Genomic DNA, 19,862 nt, shown 5'->3' on the forward strand with positions numbered 1-19,862 from the left:
ACTTGTCTCCATCGGGGTCAATCTTGCCTAATATTCCTCTCACCATGTTCGTGTCTCTCTCAAGTCTTGCGAACCTAACCTTTTCTTCCTCTTCCCTGTTTCCAAATACTACCACACATCTGTTCCTTTCTACAGTTTCTCTCACTATTTTCTCTTTTTTCTTCAGTATTTTCACTACATTTTCTTCCATTTCTTTCTTGTTCATTTCCCTTTCTTCCTGGATGATCTCTCTTAAGCTGCCCACTTCTTTCTGTTCTTCTTCTACATGTGCCCACTTTGCCTTATGTTCTTCTAATACATTACTCACCTTCTCCGTTTTATTAGTACTCTCTTCTAGTTTCCTCCTCAGTTCAACATTTTCCCGCTTCAAATTCCTAATTTCTTCATTGGCTGTTTCATTGGACTGGATCAGACTCTGTATGGTGGTTTCCGTATTTTCTGACATCTTTTATCACTAGATTCTCAACTTTCTTTTCGAGTTCACTAATCCTCATAATTAATGTTTTAACCAGGTCCATAACATTGGTATTGGCATCAAATCCTTGAAATTCCAGTCCCACATTGTTTATATTTTCGGCCATGTTTAATGTAAAGTACCAAAACAGCTGTTACCGAAAAAACTACAAACATTCATGTATACTATAGCCAATAAATCTTTACATTTTTGGTAGTCTATTAACTTTCATTATTTTAAATTTAAGGCAAGACCTTAGGAGACAGGACAGACAAAATTCCTAAAACTACTTAAGGTTAGGAGCGATGGCTGGGACGTCCGCTCTCTCCGGCTGCTCGTTCGTGTGTCCTCTCTCCAGCTGCTCGTTCGTGTGTGTGTGTATGTGTGTGTGTGTGTGTGTGTGTGTGTGTGTGTGTGTGTGTGTGTGTGTGTATTTACCTATTTGTATTTACCTATTTGTAGTATACAGGAATTGAGCAATGATCGTGTTGTCCTGTCTCCATATCCACATTTATCTAGTCTACTTTTACACACATGAATGTTTTTCTCCTACACCACTTTTTGGCCATGTGGTGAGGATGGAGGGTGAAAGACTGACGAAGAGAGTGTATGTGAGTGAGGTGGAGGGGGGAAGAGGGAGGGGGAGGCCGAGGATGAGATGGAGGGATGGGGTGGAGAGGTATATGAGAGAGGGGGGTGTGAGTTGGGAGCAGGGCAGTGAAATGGCGGGGGACAGGGCGACTTGGAGGCAATTTGTTTGTGGCCACCCCAAACGGGATTGAGGCGTCTGGCAATAGATAGATAGATAGATAGATAGATAGACCACCTTTTCTTCTAAGTCGTTTCAAATATTTATGTATTTACCTAATATACCTAATTGTGATATACACAAAATGTGCTATGCTCGTGGGTTTCCGTCGCTGTTTCTCAGTAAGTCAAATTTAGCTTTAAACTCAATTAGGTTTTTAGACTGGACGATCTCTTTGTCCAGGCTATTCCATAAATCTGTATAAATTAAGCTATATTTCTTGATATCCTTCAAGCAGCTTGACTTTTTCAATTTCATTCTGTGTCCTCTTGTTACTCTCTTATCCCATAATCCCTTACAAACGGATCTTCTCAGTCAATTTTATCTACTCCTGTCATGGTCCTAAACACTGCAATCATGTCTCCCCTCTTTCTCCTTTCCTCTAAGGAAGGCAAATCCAGCTTTTCCAGCCTCTCTCTGTATGACAGATCTGCCAGACTGGGGGCCATCTTGGTTGCTGTTCTTTGTATTCTCTCAATCTTGTTTATATCTTTCATTTTGTGTGGTACCACACTACCGCTGCATGTTCTAACCTGGGGCGGATCATGGCCACTATAAATTTTTTCATCATCTCATCCATATAATGAAATGCTACTCTTATGTTAGTCAAGAGTTTATATGTCTCTCTAACTATCTTGTTAATGTGTTTTTTAGGTGACAAACTATCTTGAACCAGCACTCCCAAATCTTTCTCTTCTCTCGCTTTTGTGATTAATTTATTACCCAACAAATAATTCAGTGATGGCCTCCTGGTACTTTTACCCATTTCCAATATTTTACATTTCTGTACATTAAATTTCATTTCCCACATCCAGCTCCAATCATGTATCCTATCCAGATCCTCATGCAACATTTTACAATCCTCCTCAACCTCTACCTTCCTGAAGATCTTTACGTCATCAGCAAACAGACCTGCATAACTGTTCACTCCATTTACCATATCATTTACGTAAATCAGGAACATTACTGGCGCCAACACTGAGCCTTGAGGGACTCCACTTGTTACTTCCCTCCATCCAGACATCAATCAATCAATCAATCAATTGCCAGACCCCATAATCCTGTAAGGGGTGGCCATTAACTTTGAGTTATTTGTTTTATGGTGAGGGGCACTAACCCTCCACCAATCCACTTGTTGACACGTAGGGAGCACGTATGGTTTGGTTATATGGTTACCACCCAGCGTTGTAAATGGTTTCTTGGCTTACAGGAAACCATTTGGCTTGTCAGTCAATGCAAAGCCACCTGTAAAGGAAAGAAAAGCAATAAGAAGAGACAGGAAAGATGGGAGAAATAGGAAGAGAGGAAGGCAGCCACAGAAAAAAAAAATAAAGACATCCTATCCTTTATTACTGTCCTCATTTGTCTGCCTCTCAGAAAACCTTTCATCCATTCCACGAGTTTCCCCTTCAGTCCTCCTATATATTCTAGTTTCCACGTAAGTCTCTTATGAGGTACCTTATCAAAGGCCTTCTCTAAATCTAAGTATACACAATCCACCCAACCATCTCTCTCCTGTAGCACGTCAATCGCTCTTGAGTAAAAGCTCAACAAGTTGGAAACACATGACCTTCCACTTCTGAATCCAAACTGACATTCAGCCAAAATATTCATCTCTTCTAGATATTTTATCCATCTGTCTTTCAGGATTCTCTCACACAATTTTGCAACCATGCTGGTTAGAGACACTGGTCTCTAATTCAGGGGTTCTTCCCTGTTTCTTCCCTTATAAATTGGTACCACATTTGCCCTCTTCCATTCTTGTGGCACTTTCCTCTCTTCCAGAGAACACACGATTAAACTGTGAATTTTATCCGCCAGTTGTTCTCGCATTCCTTCAGTACCCAATTAGAAATTCCATCAGGTCCTGGGGCATTCCTTATATCTTGAGTTTCCAGTAATTTATACACTTCCTGTACCTCCACTTTTATATCTTTTATCACCGGTACATTTCTGATCACTCCCTCCCCTTCTACAAACTCTTTTTCATTATTGAAAACTGATTGGAAACATTTGTTCATTATTTCAGCTTGCATTGCTCCATCTTTATAGACCTCTCCTTTTACTTTCAGTTTGATGATTCCTTCCTTTTGTTTCAGTTTGCTATTAACAAATCTATAAAACAATTTGGGTTCATCCTTGCATTTGTCTATTATACCTTTTTCAAAATTCCTTTCTTCTCTACGTATTCTTGTGTATTCATTTCTAGTTCTTTTTTATTCTTCCTTTGTTCTGTTGTTACATCTGTTTCTCCAGTTGTCCCATGCCATATCTCTCTCTTTTTTTCCTATCATACACCTTCTATTAAACCACTCCTTTTTCCTGTTTTCTTTCCCCCTTGCTCGTGGTACAAATTTTTCCACTCCCAAATTATAGAGGTCTAGAAAGATATCCCACTTCCTTTGTATCTCTCTTGTTTGTCTGAATTTTCTCCAATCTTCATTTTTAAAAAATTGTCTTAATCCTATAAAATTTGCTTTCGCAAAGTTGTATCTTCCCTGTCTGTGAAGCTCATCTCTTAGCCTGATGTTCCCTATTATCATCTGGAACTCAATGACAACATGATCACTTTTTCCTGTAGGACAGAAATATTTCAATGATTCTATTACATCGGGTTCTTTGGTAAACAGTAAATCTAACCTTGCTGGTGTGTCCTCACCTTGGAACCGTGTCTCTTCTTTGACCCATTGCGTCATCACATTATTCATTATTATATTTAATAATATAGTGCCCCACGAATCTTTGATGCCTCCTGGGTCCCATTCCTCCCAGTTCACCTCTTTACAGTTAAAGTCACCCACCAAAATAACATTATTGCTTTTCCCAATTATTTTGTGTGTGTGTGTGTGTGTGTCTGTGTGTGTGTGTGTGTGTGTGTGTGTGCATTCTTACCTAATTGTTCTTACCTAATAGTATCTTAACAGAAATGAGTCAAGCTCATACTGTCTCATGTATTAAATCACTTTTATCATATATATCATTAAATTTTTTTTTTTTTTCACAGTATTTCATTCGGTAGTGCGTTCCACTGATCAATTGCCCGGTTTGGGAAACTGAATTTCCTTACGTCTTTATCACCTCTCTTTTTATTTAGTTTTTGCAGTGTCCTCTAGCTGATGCTTCCCCATAGTATATGTACTCATTTATGTCTATTTTCTCTTTCACTGAGATGCATTTAATTGGCATAATCATGTCTCCTCTTTTCCTTCTCTCCTGTAGTGTTGGTAGACTCAGTTTTTCTAGTCTTTCTTCATAGCTTAGATCCCGTAAGCTTGGTACCCATCTTGTAGTGGCCCTTTGTACTTTTTCAATCCGATCTATGTGTTTTTTGAGATGAGGATTCCAGACTACTGATGCATACTCCAGGGTTGGTCTGATATGATGTTATTATCTTTCTCAGCATGTCTTCAGTTATGTGAATGCTATTCTCTTACTGTACTAGCAAGCAGTGTATACATGTTCCATACCTTCTCACTGATGTTGTCAGCTGGAGATAGTCTGTTTGTGATAATCACCCCTAGGTACTTCTCTCATTCTGATATATGCAGGGTTGAAATTCCTAACTCATAATCCCAATCTGGAGGGAGAGTAAGAAATTGTTTTGGAAGGAGGCAAAGCAAGTAAGGCAGTGTGAAAGGGGAAATAGTAGGAGAGTGAAAGATAGGAATAATAGATTGTTGGTGGAGAAGAGAGAGAAATTGAGGAGATGGAAGGAGCACTTTGAGGATTTGTTGAATGTAGAGAGTGAGAGCAGTGTGAGTATAAGTGGTTGGGGAATGGCTGGGAGAAGAAGAGATGAGAGGAGGGAGGAAGAGATCAGTAGGGCAGGAGTAGTGGAAGCAGTGAAGAAGATCAAGTTGAGAAAGACCCCAGGAATTGAGGGAGTGTGTGGTGAAATGCTGAGGTATGGGGGTGAGATTGTTGTGGAGTGGATATGGAAGTTGTGTAGATTGGCTTGGGAAGAGGGAAGGGTTCCAGAGGACTGGAAATCAGGTATAATTGTTCCTTTATACAAAGGAAAGGGGGAGAGAGAAGTATGTGGTAACCATAGGTGTATTTGCCTTCTTAGTGTGACTGGTATAATATATGGTAGAATACTCATTAATAGGGTTAGGCATATGACAGAGGAGCTAGTTGGAGAAGAGCAAGGGGGATTTAGGAAGGGAAAAGGGTGTGTAGATCAGATATTTGTTCTAAGATGTTTAGTGGAGTATCTAGAGAAGGGAAAGAAAGTGTATGCTGCCTTCATGGACTTGGAGAAAGCTTATGACAGAATAGATAGGCAAGGTATGTGGAAGGAATTAAGAATAAATGGAGTGGATGGGAAATTGCTGAGTGCTGTGAAGAGTATGTACGAAGGATCTAGGACTACAGTGCGAGTGGATGGTGAGCTGAGTGAGTTCTTTGATCTCAATGTGGGACTAAAACAGGGTTGTGCGATGTCTCCATGGCTGTTTAATATACAGTATACATGGACGGGGTTGTAAAGGAGGTGCAAGGTAGGGCAGTGGATGTGGGGGTGGCTCTAATGAATGAGGGTGAGATTTGGAAGATTCCGGTGTTGCTGTTTGCTGATGATACAGTATTGTTGAGTGAAGCAGAATGGGAGTTGCAAGGTTTGGTGAATGAATTTGGGACAGTGTGTAGGAGGAGGAAGCTGAAAGTTAATGTAAACAAAAGTAAAGTTATGGTTTTTGAGAGAAATGAAGTCACAGAATGTTCAGTAAGGTTGGATGGTGAGGATATGGAGAGTGTAAGTGCATTCAGGTACATGGGTAGTGTGATGAGTAAGGATGGAACTTTGGGGGATGAAGTGCATGAAAGTGTACAGCAGGGAAGGAAGGTTGTTGGTTCACTGAAAGCAGTGATGAGAAATAGGGAGGTGAGTATGGAAGTTAAGAAGTCACTGCACGATAGTATTGTGATCCCTACCCTGACATATGGAAGCGAGGCGTGGACCCTGCAAGAGGGGAACAGGTGAAGAGTGAGAGCAGTAGTAATGAGTTACTTGAGAGGAGCATGTGGAGTGACATGGAGGGACAGGTTGACGAATGAAGTGAAGGAACAATGTGGGGTGGATGTGGATGTGGTTGAGAAGATTAGGAGAAATACACTGAGGTGGTTTGGACATGTGAAGAGAATGGAGAATGAAAGACTGACTAAGAGGGTGTATGTAGGTGAGGTGGAGGGAGGGAGAGGGAGAGGTAGACCGAGGATGAGGTGGAAGGATAGAGTTGAGAGGTATATGAGGGAGGGGGGGTGAGTTGGGGGGAGGTTAGTCAAATTGTGGGTGACAGAGCGACTTGGAGGCGTTTTGTCTGTTGCCACCCTTTGTGGGATTAGGGTGTCGGGCTATAGATAGATAGATAGAATTACATGACACTTGTCCACATTGAATTCCATTTGCTATTTATTGCTCCATTCATGTTTTTTTTCACACGTATTTCATTCTGTAGTACATTCCACTGATCAGTTGCCCTGTTTGGGAAACTGAATTTCCTTATGTCTTTATCACCTCCCTTTTTGTTTATTTTTTGCAGTGTCTTCTAGCTGATGCTTCCCCATAAGTTATGTACTCATTTATGTGCATTTTCTCTTTCACTGAGAGGCATTTAAATAGTTTAATCATGACTCCTCTTTTCCTTCTCTCCTGTAGTGTTGGTAGACTCAGTTTTTCTAGTCTTTCTTCGTAGCTTAGATCCCTTAACCTTGGTACCCAGCTTGTAGCAGTCCTTTGCATTTTTTCAGTCCTATCTCTGTGTTTTTTGAGATGAGGATTCCAGACTACTGATGCATACTCCAGGGTTGGTCTGATATGATGTTATTGTCTTTCTCAGCATGTCTTCATTTATTTATGTGAATGCTATTCTCATATTAGCAAGTAGTGTATACATGTTCCGTACCTTCTCACTGATGTGGTCAGCTGGATATAGTCTGTTAGTGATAATCACTCCTAGGTCATTCTCTCATTCTGATATGTGTAGGGCTGAACTTCCTAACCCATAATCCCAATCTGGTCTTTTTCCACTTTTACCAACCTGAATTACAAGACACTTGTCCACAATGAATTCCATTTGCCATTTATTGCTCCTTTCATGAACTTCATTTAATTCTTCTTGTAGCTTTCTGCAAGGGTCTGTGTTAGTAATTCTCCTTTGCATTTTTGTATCATCAGCAAACATATTTAGATAGCTTTCGTTTCCAATGTTACTGCCTATGTCATTTATATGCACTTAAAACATAACTGGTGCCAGCATTGAGCCGTGTGGAACACTGCTAGTTACTTCCCTCCAAGATGAGTAATTTCCCCATAGTACTGTTCTCATTTCCCATTTTCTGAGAAAATCTTGCATCCACCAGTACAGGTTGCCTTGGATTCCTTTTTGATGGTACAGTTTCCATAAAAGTCTTTGGTACGGTACTCTGTCAAATGCTTTCTTGAAATCTAGATAGATACTGTCAATGCATCCATCTCTTTTCTGTAATGTTTCTTCAACTCTGTCATAGTAGCTTAATAAATTAGTAACACATGATTTTCCCTTTCTAATACCGAACTGCCATTCTATTATCATGTTGTGTTCTTCTAGATGGTTTACCCAAACTTTTTTTTATCAGCTTTTCTAGTATCTTACAGCACTTGTCATTGATGCTGGTCAGTAGTTGAGTCGATTCTGTCTATTCCCTTTTTTGAATACAGGAACAATGTTTGCTTTCTTCCAAAGATCAGGTAGTTTACCTTGACCTAAGGATTCCTTGAATATTAAATATATTGGTCCGCTTAACTCTTGCACATTCATGTAGCACCCAACGTGAAATTTCATCAGAACCATTTGCTTTTCCATTGTCTGATTTACTTAACTCTTCCTGTACTTCTTTTTCTGATATTTGTATACCTGGTAGTATGTGTGGGCATGCTTGTTCCATATCATCCCTCTCAAAATTTTTTATTCTGTAAAAACTGATTGGAAATTTTTATTTAGTGCTTCATAAATATCTTTTTCTTGTGCATGGACTGTATTTTATCATTAACTTTGGTTTTGCTTTGGATGTAGCTGTAAAATAGCTTCGGCTGATCACTACTATTATTTGTGATGTCTTCCTCAAAATGTCTTTGAGCTTCTCTCTTTATCCTTGTATAATTGTTTCTTGCCTGTTTATAGTTGTTTTATGCCTTTTCACTATTGTGTTTTCTGTATCTATTCTACAACAAGTCTTTTTTTTTCTTTCTTTGATTTTTTACATTCTGTACTAAACCATTTCTTTTTTTTCATTTCTGTTTCTTTGTGGTGGGATGTAATTCTGGACTCCTATTTCATAAACTTCACAATATTTTCTATATACAGTATAACATTTAAATCTTGTCTTCTAAGCTCCTTTTCCCAATCTATTTCTAAGAAGTACATTCTTTAGGTCATGGTAGTTCCCCATTTTGTAGTTTAGGATCCATTTGTAACTCTCATTACTGTTAACTCTGTCATATGCAATCCTGAAGTTGCAATTTAATACTGCATGGTCGCTTTTGCCAAATGGAGAGTGATACATTATATTGTCAATATCATTTTCATCCTTAGTAAATATAAGAGCTAGTGCTGATGGATCATCAAGTCCTCTTTTTTTGATGTTTTCCTTTACCTGCTGTGTTAGGAAAAACTCCTGCACTAGATCTAAGAGCTTTTGATCCCAACAGCATTCATGGCTTCATACATCTACTGTAGAGTATTCTAAGTTAAATGTGTATTGAAATCTCCAGTTAATATAATTGTTTCAGATTTCTCTTCCATTCTGTGTTGTAATATTAAATTCTTAATTGTACTTTCTGTCAGGTCTTCATGTGTGTGTGTGTGTGTGTGTGTGTGTGTGTGTGTGTGTGTGTGTGTGTGTGTGTGTGTGTGTGTGTGAACAAAATACATTAACTCAGAAAGTTTTCATCTGATTGTGATGCAACTTTTGGGAATTGTTGAGAGTCAGCCAAGGAGTTGGCTTGTTGGTATTGAGAGCAATAGTTTAGAGATTTAGGTCACAGAGCATGGGCTACCTAGATCAGTGTAATCAATATTTGTCAAATTTAGATCACTCTTGGTGGAATGGTTGTGGTTAAGGCAAGAATTAAGTGGATAATTCTTTAGAACAGTCACAGGTCAAGGGCACAGGGTAAGGTCAAAGGTTGAATTGTAAGTATAGGTGTGAGCTGATTAACAAAAGCACTTTAGATATGATTTGGAGCAAATATGTTGCAAGGGTTGAGGGTCAGCCAAGGGTTGAATAATGGTTTTTGAGAGCAGTAGGTTAGAGGTGAAAGTCACATGGCATGGTCAATTTTAAATTTTTATCTAATTTAAACCATACTCTATGAAATAGTTGAGGGTAAGAGGAACACAAAGGAATTTGAGTTTGAAAACAATGAAATAAATATCAAGGCACAGGGAAAGATCAAATCTGAAGACATAAGGCAAGATCAACTTAAACGGTTTTGCTTCTGTTAGACCAAACTTGGTGGAAGGGTTCAAGTTAAAACAGGGATGAAGGGCATCAGTTTTAAAGCAATAGATTTAAGGTCATGGTCATGACAAAATCAAATACTTTGTCTCAGACCAATTGAGGGGCATGCAGGTATTACATTCTCTGAGTGCTCCTTGTTTATTTACTTATGTATATCTACATTAATATAGGGTAGATATTTCAGGATAAGGATTTGGTGAGGTGCTGCATCAAATATGGAGCATCATTAAGTTTTTGTTATAGATAGCTTTTGATAATTTAGTGTGACAGAGAATTCAGTGTGGTAAAATGTACAGGGGAGCTAGGGTTACGGTGCGAGTGGATGGTGAGCTGAGTGAGTTCTTTGATCTCAATGTGGGACTGAAACAGGGTTGTGTGATGTCTTCATGGCTGTTTAATATATACATGGATGGGGTTGTAAAGGAGGTGCAGGGTAGGGCAGTGGATGTGGGGGTGGCTCTAATGAATGAGGGTGAGATTTGGAAGCTTCCGGTGTTGCTGTTTGCTGATGATACAGTACTTTTGAGTGAAGATGAATGGGAGTTGCAAGGTTTGGTGAATGAATTTGGGACAGTGTGTAGGAGGAGGAATCTGAAAGTTAATGTAAACAAAAGTAAAGTTATGGTGTTTGAGAGAAATGAAGTCACAGAGTGTGCAGTGAGGTTGGATGGTGAGGATATGGAGAATGTGAGTGCATTCAAGTACTTGGGTAGTGTGATGAGTAAGGATGGAACTTTGGGGGATGAAGTGCGTGAAAGGGTACTGCTGGGAAGGAAGGTCGTTGGTACACTGAAAGGAGTGATGAGAAATAGGGAGGTGAGTATGGAAGTTAAGAAGTCACTGCATGATAGTATTGTGATCCCTACCCTGACGTATGGAAACGAGGCATGGACCTTGCAAGAGGGGAACAAGTCAAGAGTGAGAGCAGTGGAAATGAGTTACTTGAGAGGAGCATGTGGAGTGACGTGGAGGGACAGGTTGACTAATGAAGAAGTGAAGGAACGATGTGGGGTGGATGTGGATGTGGTTGAGAAGATTAGGAGAAATACACTGAGGTGGTTTGGACATGTGAAGAGAATGGAGAATGAAAGACTGACTAAGAGGGTGTATGTAGGTGAGGTGGAGGGAGGGAGAGGGAGAGGTAGACCGAGGATGAGGTGGAGGGATAGAGTCGAGAGGTATATGAGGGAGGGGGGGAGTGAGTTGGGGGGAGGGTAGACTAATGGTGGGTGACAGAGCGACTTGGAGGCGTTTTGTCTGCGGCCACCCTTTGCGGGATTAGGGCGTTGGGCTATAGATAGATATATATAGTTAGAAAATGTAGATATGTCAGACATTTGGTAAATAGTTTAATTCATTTAGCAATTGATTTTGGTGTTTCAGTCTTAATACAAGAGGCAGAACATCAGATCCTTTGTGTTGGAAAACACAAGCTGCTGTTTTTTTTTTTTTTTTTTAATAAGTTAGCAAGATGATGAGCAAAGAATATTTCCTCATTCACAAATCTCCAGAAGCAATCCTCCTAGGGAAGAGTAAGGTACTGTGGTAGTAACTTGGGTTCTTCTGCAATGAAAACAAACATGAGAGACTTTCAAGATATTTATTTTTATGCTTCAGTGGATTAAAGAATTTTGAGGAGTAACATAATGCAAGTAGTGCAGAGTATCTGTAAATTATTCACCTGATTAAGAAACTTTATAAAAATTTTTACATTGGGAACTACCTTAATACAGTTTGTTGCTGTTGATAAGACAATGAAAGAAATTTTTGCCATGTATTTGCCACATGTAGCTATACTTCACCAAAGTTGCTCATGACCTCTTATGATAACACATGTAACGTCAAGGTAGTACAGTAGTAGATTTCATTTCAAGTGTTGTGAAGCCTGTCAAGCATATTGGAAGGTAGTGCCATTTCATTCCAGTGTCTGTCCAGTCTTGTTGTTGTTGATCAACCTCAGTCTTTTTGGCTGAGCAGACTCCTCAACTTCAGGCAAGCAACTGCCCCTGCATGGCTATCCCATGCAATGAGCTGATGTTCCTTTCAGCAGACAGCACCTTGCTGTGGTGAGGCGGGGGGAAGAGTGTGGCAGTTTGGTTCCTGGACACCCCATAATTGTCTTCCCACCCATTTAACAGAGGCAGTGTAGCAGGCTCCACATTATTCCATTATCTGGTAATAGCGTTACTGGCCAGCATTGTAAATGGTTTCCTGGGTTGCAGGAAGCCATTAGGCTTGTCAGTCACTGTAAAGCCACTTAAAGGGGAAAGAAGAGTGCTATGATAGAAAGTGGCAGGAAGGAAAGGGAGAAGTAGGAAGAGAGGAGGGAAGACACAGAAACAGAATGATAAAGGCAAAGGAAGAAATAGACAGCACTACATCAAGTGAGTGGTCAGTGGTTGCCACCACCTCTGTTATGTTGTTAGCCTTTACTGCATACACTCTGATATCCGGGGAACAAGGATACCATAGAATGGGACCACCACAGAAAAACCAGTGAGAAGAGAACTTTTCACCGATGAATCTCCTCATATCTAGTTCCCGTTAGGCAGTGCCCCAGCATGCTGATAAAGCCTGTCTGGTGGTCTCAGACAATCATATACGATAATTTAGCTTTATTTCATTTTGTTTATAAAGGCTCCAACATGCTTGCATGTGTTGACTTTGGTCACTTAAAGTTGACTGTCCATGCTGATCTCTGGCAGGCTCCCTGTTCGGTCCCTTATCCCTGAGGCCACACTCTATGACCTCATCCCATGTCTTGTTTGGTCTGCCTCTTGCAACCCTAACCCTGACATTCATACTTCTTACTTTCTGCACCCAATTGTCATTCTCCATCTTCTCGACATGCTCAAACCACCTCAATCTACCCCTTATCATTACAGCACCAATACACTCCAGTTCCATCTTTCCTCTCAGCTCTTAATTGTAAACCTAGCCCTCCCTGGCCTTGCATTCGAGAATGCACTACACATCCATCTAATCATTATCATTTCTGTACGTATGAACCTTCGAATATCCTCTTCCTTTATTGCCCAGGTCTCACTACCATATAGCATTACACACTTAACACATGCCACATACAAAGTTCCCTTAGCAGGGAGGGAGAGACCTCTCAGTGTCAGGAGAGGCAACAGCTCCCTGAGCTTCCTCCAACCACTCCTTACCTTAGTCACAGAGCTAGCTCCAGTCCCACCTCCAGCACATAATATGACCCCGAAATAACAAAACTTTTCCACACACTCAAGAGACTCACCAGCAAGATCAGGCCATTTATGCCAGACAGTCTGCTCTCCCAGACACACCACACACATGGAATTGCATTATCTCACAGTTTACCCTTAGTAACACTACATCTCTTATGCACACACTTATCACAAATACTGCACAAGCATTTCTCAAACATGAAATGTTCACAGTTATAGGATAATCATTTGGTGCGCATTGTCCTACAACCTACTGATCGAACCATTTAGCTTCCACAAGAGCACTGTGAAGTCCGACAGTTACATAGATATGCATGAGTTTCATGTTTTACTTCAGTTGGCAGATATTGGCTGTATGTGTTCTCTCAGCAAGTTGGGGCATCACCTCACTGGGGACTAAATGTGCGGAGGTTTCTCAGTAAAAACTTTTCCTCTCATTGGCTTTGCCAAAGTGGCCCCGTTCCATGGTCTACTTGTTCCCTGGATGTCAGAGCACAGTATATGCAATGGAGGTTAACAACATCAGAGTACATATGAGTGAAAATGCAGTACATCCCACCATGTACTGCGACGTGAATTAACATCCGCACATGATGTGCACTCATGTCCCGGCAGCGTGAATTAACACGGCAACATTGCAAGTTGCATAATTTTCACATTTTTCAAAATTCGCGCCTGATTTTTGTTTCGCCCGCCTACGCAAGCCTCACCTACTCGCCGCCAGGCGGATAATCCCCTAGACCCAGATTAACCCCACCTGATCCTGTGATCGTCCACTTACCTGTCGGCAGTCACCCAGGTCAGACATGGCGCGTCGTGGGCTGTCAGACAAGGAGATACAAGTCGCCCTGGATACCTTTACAGGGGATAATGATTCCCCACTGGACGACGACACCCTCAATGTCGATTACGTGCAGCCTGAGGAGGTTGCCAGCAGCAGTGATGAGGAGGTGCCTTCCCCAAGGAAGGTCAAATATATAACATAAAGGAGGGCAGGGGACGGCCAGCCTCCACCACGTGCTGCATCTAGGCAGCAACACATACCATCAGATGAGGACGAGGACGAGGAAGCAGTACATGGTGGCGTATTTTCCTGGCTGGGGAAGGAAAAGATATCGCCACGTGGGACTGGGACAGACGTCACATCGCGACTGTTCCACAGGTATGTTCCTTCTATGTGTTCTGTGGCAGGAAGTAGTGGTGTGGGGATGGTTAGAGCAGCAGAAAGTGAAAGTGTTGGGGCGGGAGAGCACAGACAGATTTGTGAAAGCGAGAGTGGTGTGGGGGAGGCAACACGTCCACATGGTGTTCTTGTTAGGCATGGTGTGAGTTAGCAGAAGGTGAAAGCACTTGTCTAACATGTAAAGGGGTAATATGTTATATTGGAAGTACAGTATTATAAAAGAAGAGACACTAGGTACGAGTGTGTGGAGTGCAACGTTGCTCTCTGCCTGCAACTGTGCTTCCGTGAGTATCATAATAACAGGCACTATTGAAAGTGCGTGTAGTGTGGTAAGGCCTGTACATACGCGATAAAGTGTCGCTCAGTATCATAATAGTGCCATGTTATCTTATGTGATACTAATCATAGGAGGTTGTATAGTTACTGTAAAGTTAGTATGTAAGTTGAAAAATAGTCTAAGTTGAAAGTCACAGAACATACAGTCAGCAGGTAAATAAGCGCTAGGAAGAATTCTGTTCACGGTGTAAGAGGAGTGGGAAATTCCCCAAGGGCTCTAAATTTAGTCCCCAATTATGGGATAAGCTGTCTCCCAGTGTACCACCATCCCACCTCACTCTCTCTCTCTCTCTCTCTCTCTCTCTCTCTCTATATATATATATATATATATATATTAGGATAAGGCTTACTGTAAATCTTGTACTACTGTGAAAGCAAATGTCTAACATGGAAAAGGCCAGAATGTAATGTGAGAAGTACTGTAAAGGGGGAGAAAATAAATTCAGAGGTGAAAAAATAATGACATGACATGATTTACCTACGTAAATTAGCGCTACTTCTATGCTAATTCTTTTCATAAAGCATGTACTTCTGTAAAAGCAATTGTCTAACATGTAAGTGGGTTATATATTATGTTATAAGTAATCTAAAAGGTGAAAAAAATAGAATCTGAGTTGAAAAAAGCATGAAATAAAATGATCTCACTTGGTAAATAAGCGCTACTTTTATGCTAATTCTTGTCATAATGCCTCAAAATATGTACAAACAATTATGTAAAGTTGAAAATGGTATGATGTTATTGTGGAAGTAATATGGAACATGAAAAAATACAATAGCTGATGAAATAACGATGTTTGTTATCCATCGGTGACAATCGACTGATTTCGCTAGGGTCGCACAATGGTACATACCTTATTTCTCAGTTTTTTCTGTATAAAACCCAATATACTTCTGGTATACATATTTCCAGCATATGAATACATGATAATAAACGTATACTGCATCAGTTCAGAGTACCCGTGCCACCATAGAAAACGTATGGCGAAAAGACTACTCATAGAGCATGGCAGTACCTGTCAAACTTACGTGCTCCAGGTAAGCCATTTCTGGACCCAAGGGACACCTTTCATTGTGGTTTTCCTTAGTTTCTGACCAAAAGCGAATGTTTGAGCAAAAAAAAAAAAATGGTCCAAAAAAGCCAGGACTGGGGCGGACCAAAGCTCAGAAAACGTCGGGATTGGGCGGGTTAAAATGAAATCCACTATCGCGATGAAATTCTTTGTGTGGCATGTATGTGACAAAAATGTCTCTATGTGTTTTATTAATTGCAACAAACCATACGAAGATAGTATCTGTTGTAAAAATCTTAGATCTCAGTCAGGAGAGTAATTAATGGACACCATATATACTGTACTGCATTGAAGAGCTTCTACACCAGCAGATATATGATCATTTTGCAGGGACGGACCCACCAGCGCAGATGCCAGGTGGAACATTCCACAAGCCTGCCTTCCTGGACTGTGTGCGAGAAGAGTACCAGGCGTGTAGGGAAGGTGTTGGACTCATTGACCTATCATCATTCACAAAAATTGAAGTTACAGTAAGTTGGTAATAGGAAAATCTTTCTATTCTTTACCTGTTTTCAGTTTTGTGAAAGCATACTATATTAAATTTGAACCGATATTATGCTACAAACGATTAGAATTGTTTGTAGCATTCTTTGAGTTGAGTAAAAACTGCTATAAAGGTACACTAGAGTTGTTATTCTCCAGCTCACCCCAGTAGATGTGTTATGCCCATACATAGTTTCAACTACTAGATTCAGAGAAATACTTGAAGATATATCATGATGGGAACTAGCAGAATCCCAGCTTTTCAAGTCCATTTTAACTCCTCTAGTTACATATCAGTACCAGAGGAAATGTGGCAGTGATGTCACTGATTATCACAATTAACTCCTTCAGCTCAATTATGTCTTCTTCATTTTCATCATCCTAATTCCAGATGTTTTTATTTTGTTAGGATATATATTTTTCAAAGTAGAAGGGTTACAAATGGCCTTAATTATCTCCTTTAATAGAAGATTCTTCATAAATTGAAAATTAAATTGTCTTGAGATAGAAAGCATAAACTAAACTGATACATAAATCATAGTGATGGGTTTATGCATAGTCATCAGTGAAAGGACCATAATCACATTATATAAAGTCAAAGGAGAGAGACATGGTATAGCTACACTATGCTTGATAATTACATAGGAAAACCCTTGAAGTTTCATTAAAATAAGAGTGAGGAGTGTCCATCAGATGGAGGTGGAGGTTGACTGAATTCTGAACTATGCCACTGCTGTCCTTTATTGTGTATTTACCTATTTACCAATTTGTAGTATACAGGAATTGAGCAATGCTCTTGTTGTCCTGTCTCCATATCCACATTTATCAAGTCTACCTTTACACACATGAATGTTTTTCTCATGCACCATCTCTTTGTCTAAGTCGTTCCAAATATTTATGTATTTACCTAATATACCTAATTGTGATATACACGGACTGTGCTATGCTCGTGGGTTTCCGTTGCTGTTTCTCAATAAGTCAAATTTAGCTTTAAACTCGTTTAAGTTTTTAGACTGGACGATCTCTTTGTCCAGGCTATTCCATAGGTCTATACTTCTGTAAGGAAAGCTATATTTCTTTATATCCTTCAAGCAGCTTGACTTTTTCAATTTCATTCCGTGTCCTCTTGTTGCTCTCTTATCCCATACAAACAGATCTTCTTTGTCAATTTTGTCTACTCCCACCATGGTCCTGAACACTGCAATCATATCTCCCCTTTTTCTCCTTTCCTCTAAGGAAGGCAAATCCAGCTTTTCCAGCCTCTCTCTGTATGACAGGTCTGCCAGACTGGTGACCATCTTGGTTGCTGTTCTTTGTATTCTCTCAATCTTGTTTATATCTTTCTTTTTGTGTGGGGACCACACTACCGCTGCATATTCTAACCTTGGGCGGATCATGGCCACTATCAATTTTTTCATCATCTCCTCATCCATATAATGAAATGCTACTCTTATGTTAGTCAAGAGTTTGTAAGTCTCTCCAACTATCTTGTTAATGTGCTTTTCTGGTGACAAATTATCTTGGACCAGCACTCCCAAATTTTTCTCTTCTCTACTTTTTGTGATTAATTCATTACCCAGCAAATAATTCAGTGATGGCCTCCTCGTACTTTTACCCATTTCCAATATTTTACATTTCTTTACATTAAATTTCATTTCCCTCGTCCGACTCCAATTGTGTATCCTATCCAGGTCCTCCTGTAGTATTTTACAATCCTCCTCAACCTCTACCTTCCTCAAGATCTTTACATCATCAGCAAACAGACTTACATAACTGTTCACTTCATCTACCATATCATTTACGTAAATTAAGAACATTACTGGCGCCAACACCAAGCCTTGAGGGACTTCACTTGTTACTTCCCTCCATCCAGACATCTTATCCTTTATTACTGTCCTCATTTGTCTGTCTCTCAAAAAGTCTCTCATCCATTCCAGAAGTTTCCCCTTCAGTCCTCCTATATATTCTAGTTTCCACATTAGTCTCTTATGAGGTACCTTATCAAAGGCCTTCTCTAAGTCTAAGTACACACAATCCACCCAACCATCTCTCTCCTGTACCACGTCAATCGCTCTTGAGTAAAAGCTTAACAAGTTAGAAACACATGACCTTCCACTTCTGAATCCAAACTGACATTCAGCCAAAATATTCATCTCTTCCAGATATTTTATCCATCTGTCTTTCAAGATTCTCTCGCACAATTTTGCGACCATGCTGGTTAGAGACACTGGTCTATAATTCAGGGGTTCTTCCCTGTTTCCTCCCTTATAAATTGGTACCACATTTGCCCTCTTCCATTTTTGTGGCACTTTCCCGTCTTCCAGAGAACACACGATTAAACTGTGAATTTTATCCGCCAGTTGTTCTCTGCATTCTTTCAGTACCCAATTAGAAATTCCATTAGGTCCTGGGGCTTTCCTTACATCTTGAGTTTCCAGTAATTTATACACTTCCTATACCTCCACTTTTATATCTTTTATCACCGGTACATTTCTAATCACTCCCTCCCCTTCCACAAACTCCTTTTCATTAATGAAAACTGACTGGAAATGTTTGTTCATTATTTCAGCTTGCATTGCTGCATCTTTATAGACCTCTCCTTCTACTTTCAATTTGGTGATTCCTTCCTTTTGTTTCAGTTTGCCATTAACTCCTCTCCTCTCCTTTCACTGATCCACCTGGTGAACAAGCCTACATCTTTTCTATCCTTAATGACCTAGAGCAGCTTGTACAGCACCCGACCCGTATCCCTGACCGCCTTGGAGAGAGCTCCAACATACTTGACCTCTTCCTCACAACTAATCCTTCTGCTTACTCTGTTAATCTTTTCTCTCCGTTGGGCTCCTCCGATCACAACCTTATTACCTTAACCTGTCCTATCACTCCGGTACGGCCTGTGGACCCTCCAGGGAAACGTCGTCTGTGACATTTTGGAGCCTCGGCTGGGAGGCCCTCAGGCAGTACTTCTTTGATTTTCCGTGGAATGATTATTGCTTCCATGGCCGTGAGCCATCTGAGTGTGCCTTGCGCATTACGGAGGTTATTCTCTCGGGCATGGAAGCATACATTCCTTTCTCATATCCTTTGACTAATGCAAGAAAGCCTTGGTTTAATCACACTTGTTCTAATGCTGTCCGCAACAAGGAGAAGGCCTACAAAAGGTACCGCAGCCAACCCACCCCTGAATCACATCATCTTTACGTTTCTGCCCGGAATCGTGCTAAGTCTGTTCTTCGCTCTACTAAAAATAATTTCATCCATACTAAGTGCTCTCAACTCTCCGACTTGAATTCTTCCCGCTCGTTCTGGCACCTTGCCAAAAATCTTTCTAACAACTTTACCTCATTATCCTTCCCTCCTCTTTTCTACTCTGATGGTTCTGTAGCTATTTCTTCTACTGATAAAGCAGATCTCTTCGCACAGACTTTCTCCTCCAATTCCACCTTAGACGATTCCGGTGCTGTTCCTCCATCACTTCCCCCCTCTGACTTCCTCATGGCTGACATTAAAATTTCTTCAGATGATGTATTTTCTGCCATCACTGGCCTCAGTACTAACAAGGCATGTGGGCCTGATGGGGTCCCTCCTGTTGTTCTCAAGAACTGTGCTTCCGTGCTTACACCCTACCTAGGCAAACTCTTTCGCCTTTGTCTGTCAACTTGTACCTTTCCTTCTTGCTGGAAATTTGCTCTCATTCAGCCAGTCCCAAAGAAGGGTGACCACTCCCAACCCTCCAACTATCGTCCAATTGCTTTAACGTCCTGTATTTCAAAAGTTTTCGAGTCAATTCTTAATAGAAAAATTTTAAGGCATCTTTCCTATC

At 40.5% G+C, this 19,862-nt stretch overlaps 1 protein-coding gene across 1 annotated transcript in view; it reads left to right on the top strand.

Annotated features, from left to right (window-relative positions):
* Positions 1–19,862, top strand: part of LOC145392951 (pyruvate dehydrogenase phosphatase regulatory subunit, mitochondrial-like) — an 865,738-nt gene that overhangs the window by 477,198 nt on the left and 368,678 nt on the right. The window contains exon 13 of the mRNA XM_080267241.1: positions 15,887–16,026. Within this exon, the coding sequence (XP_080123367.1) occupies positions 15,887–16,026 (140 nt within the window). The remainder of the gene's footprint in view (positions 1–15,886; positions 16,027–19,862) is intronic.

This window comes from Coenobita brevimanus, chromosome 23 (assembly GCF_032717465.1).
Source record: "Coenobita brevimanus isolate Jiangsu-jjx chromosome 23, ASM3271746v2, whole genome shotgun sequence".
Lineage (NCBI taxonomy): Eukaryota > Metazoa > Arthropoda > Malacostraca > Decapoda > Coenobitidae > Coenobita > Coenobita brevimanus.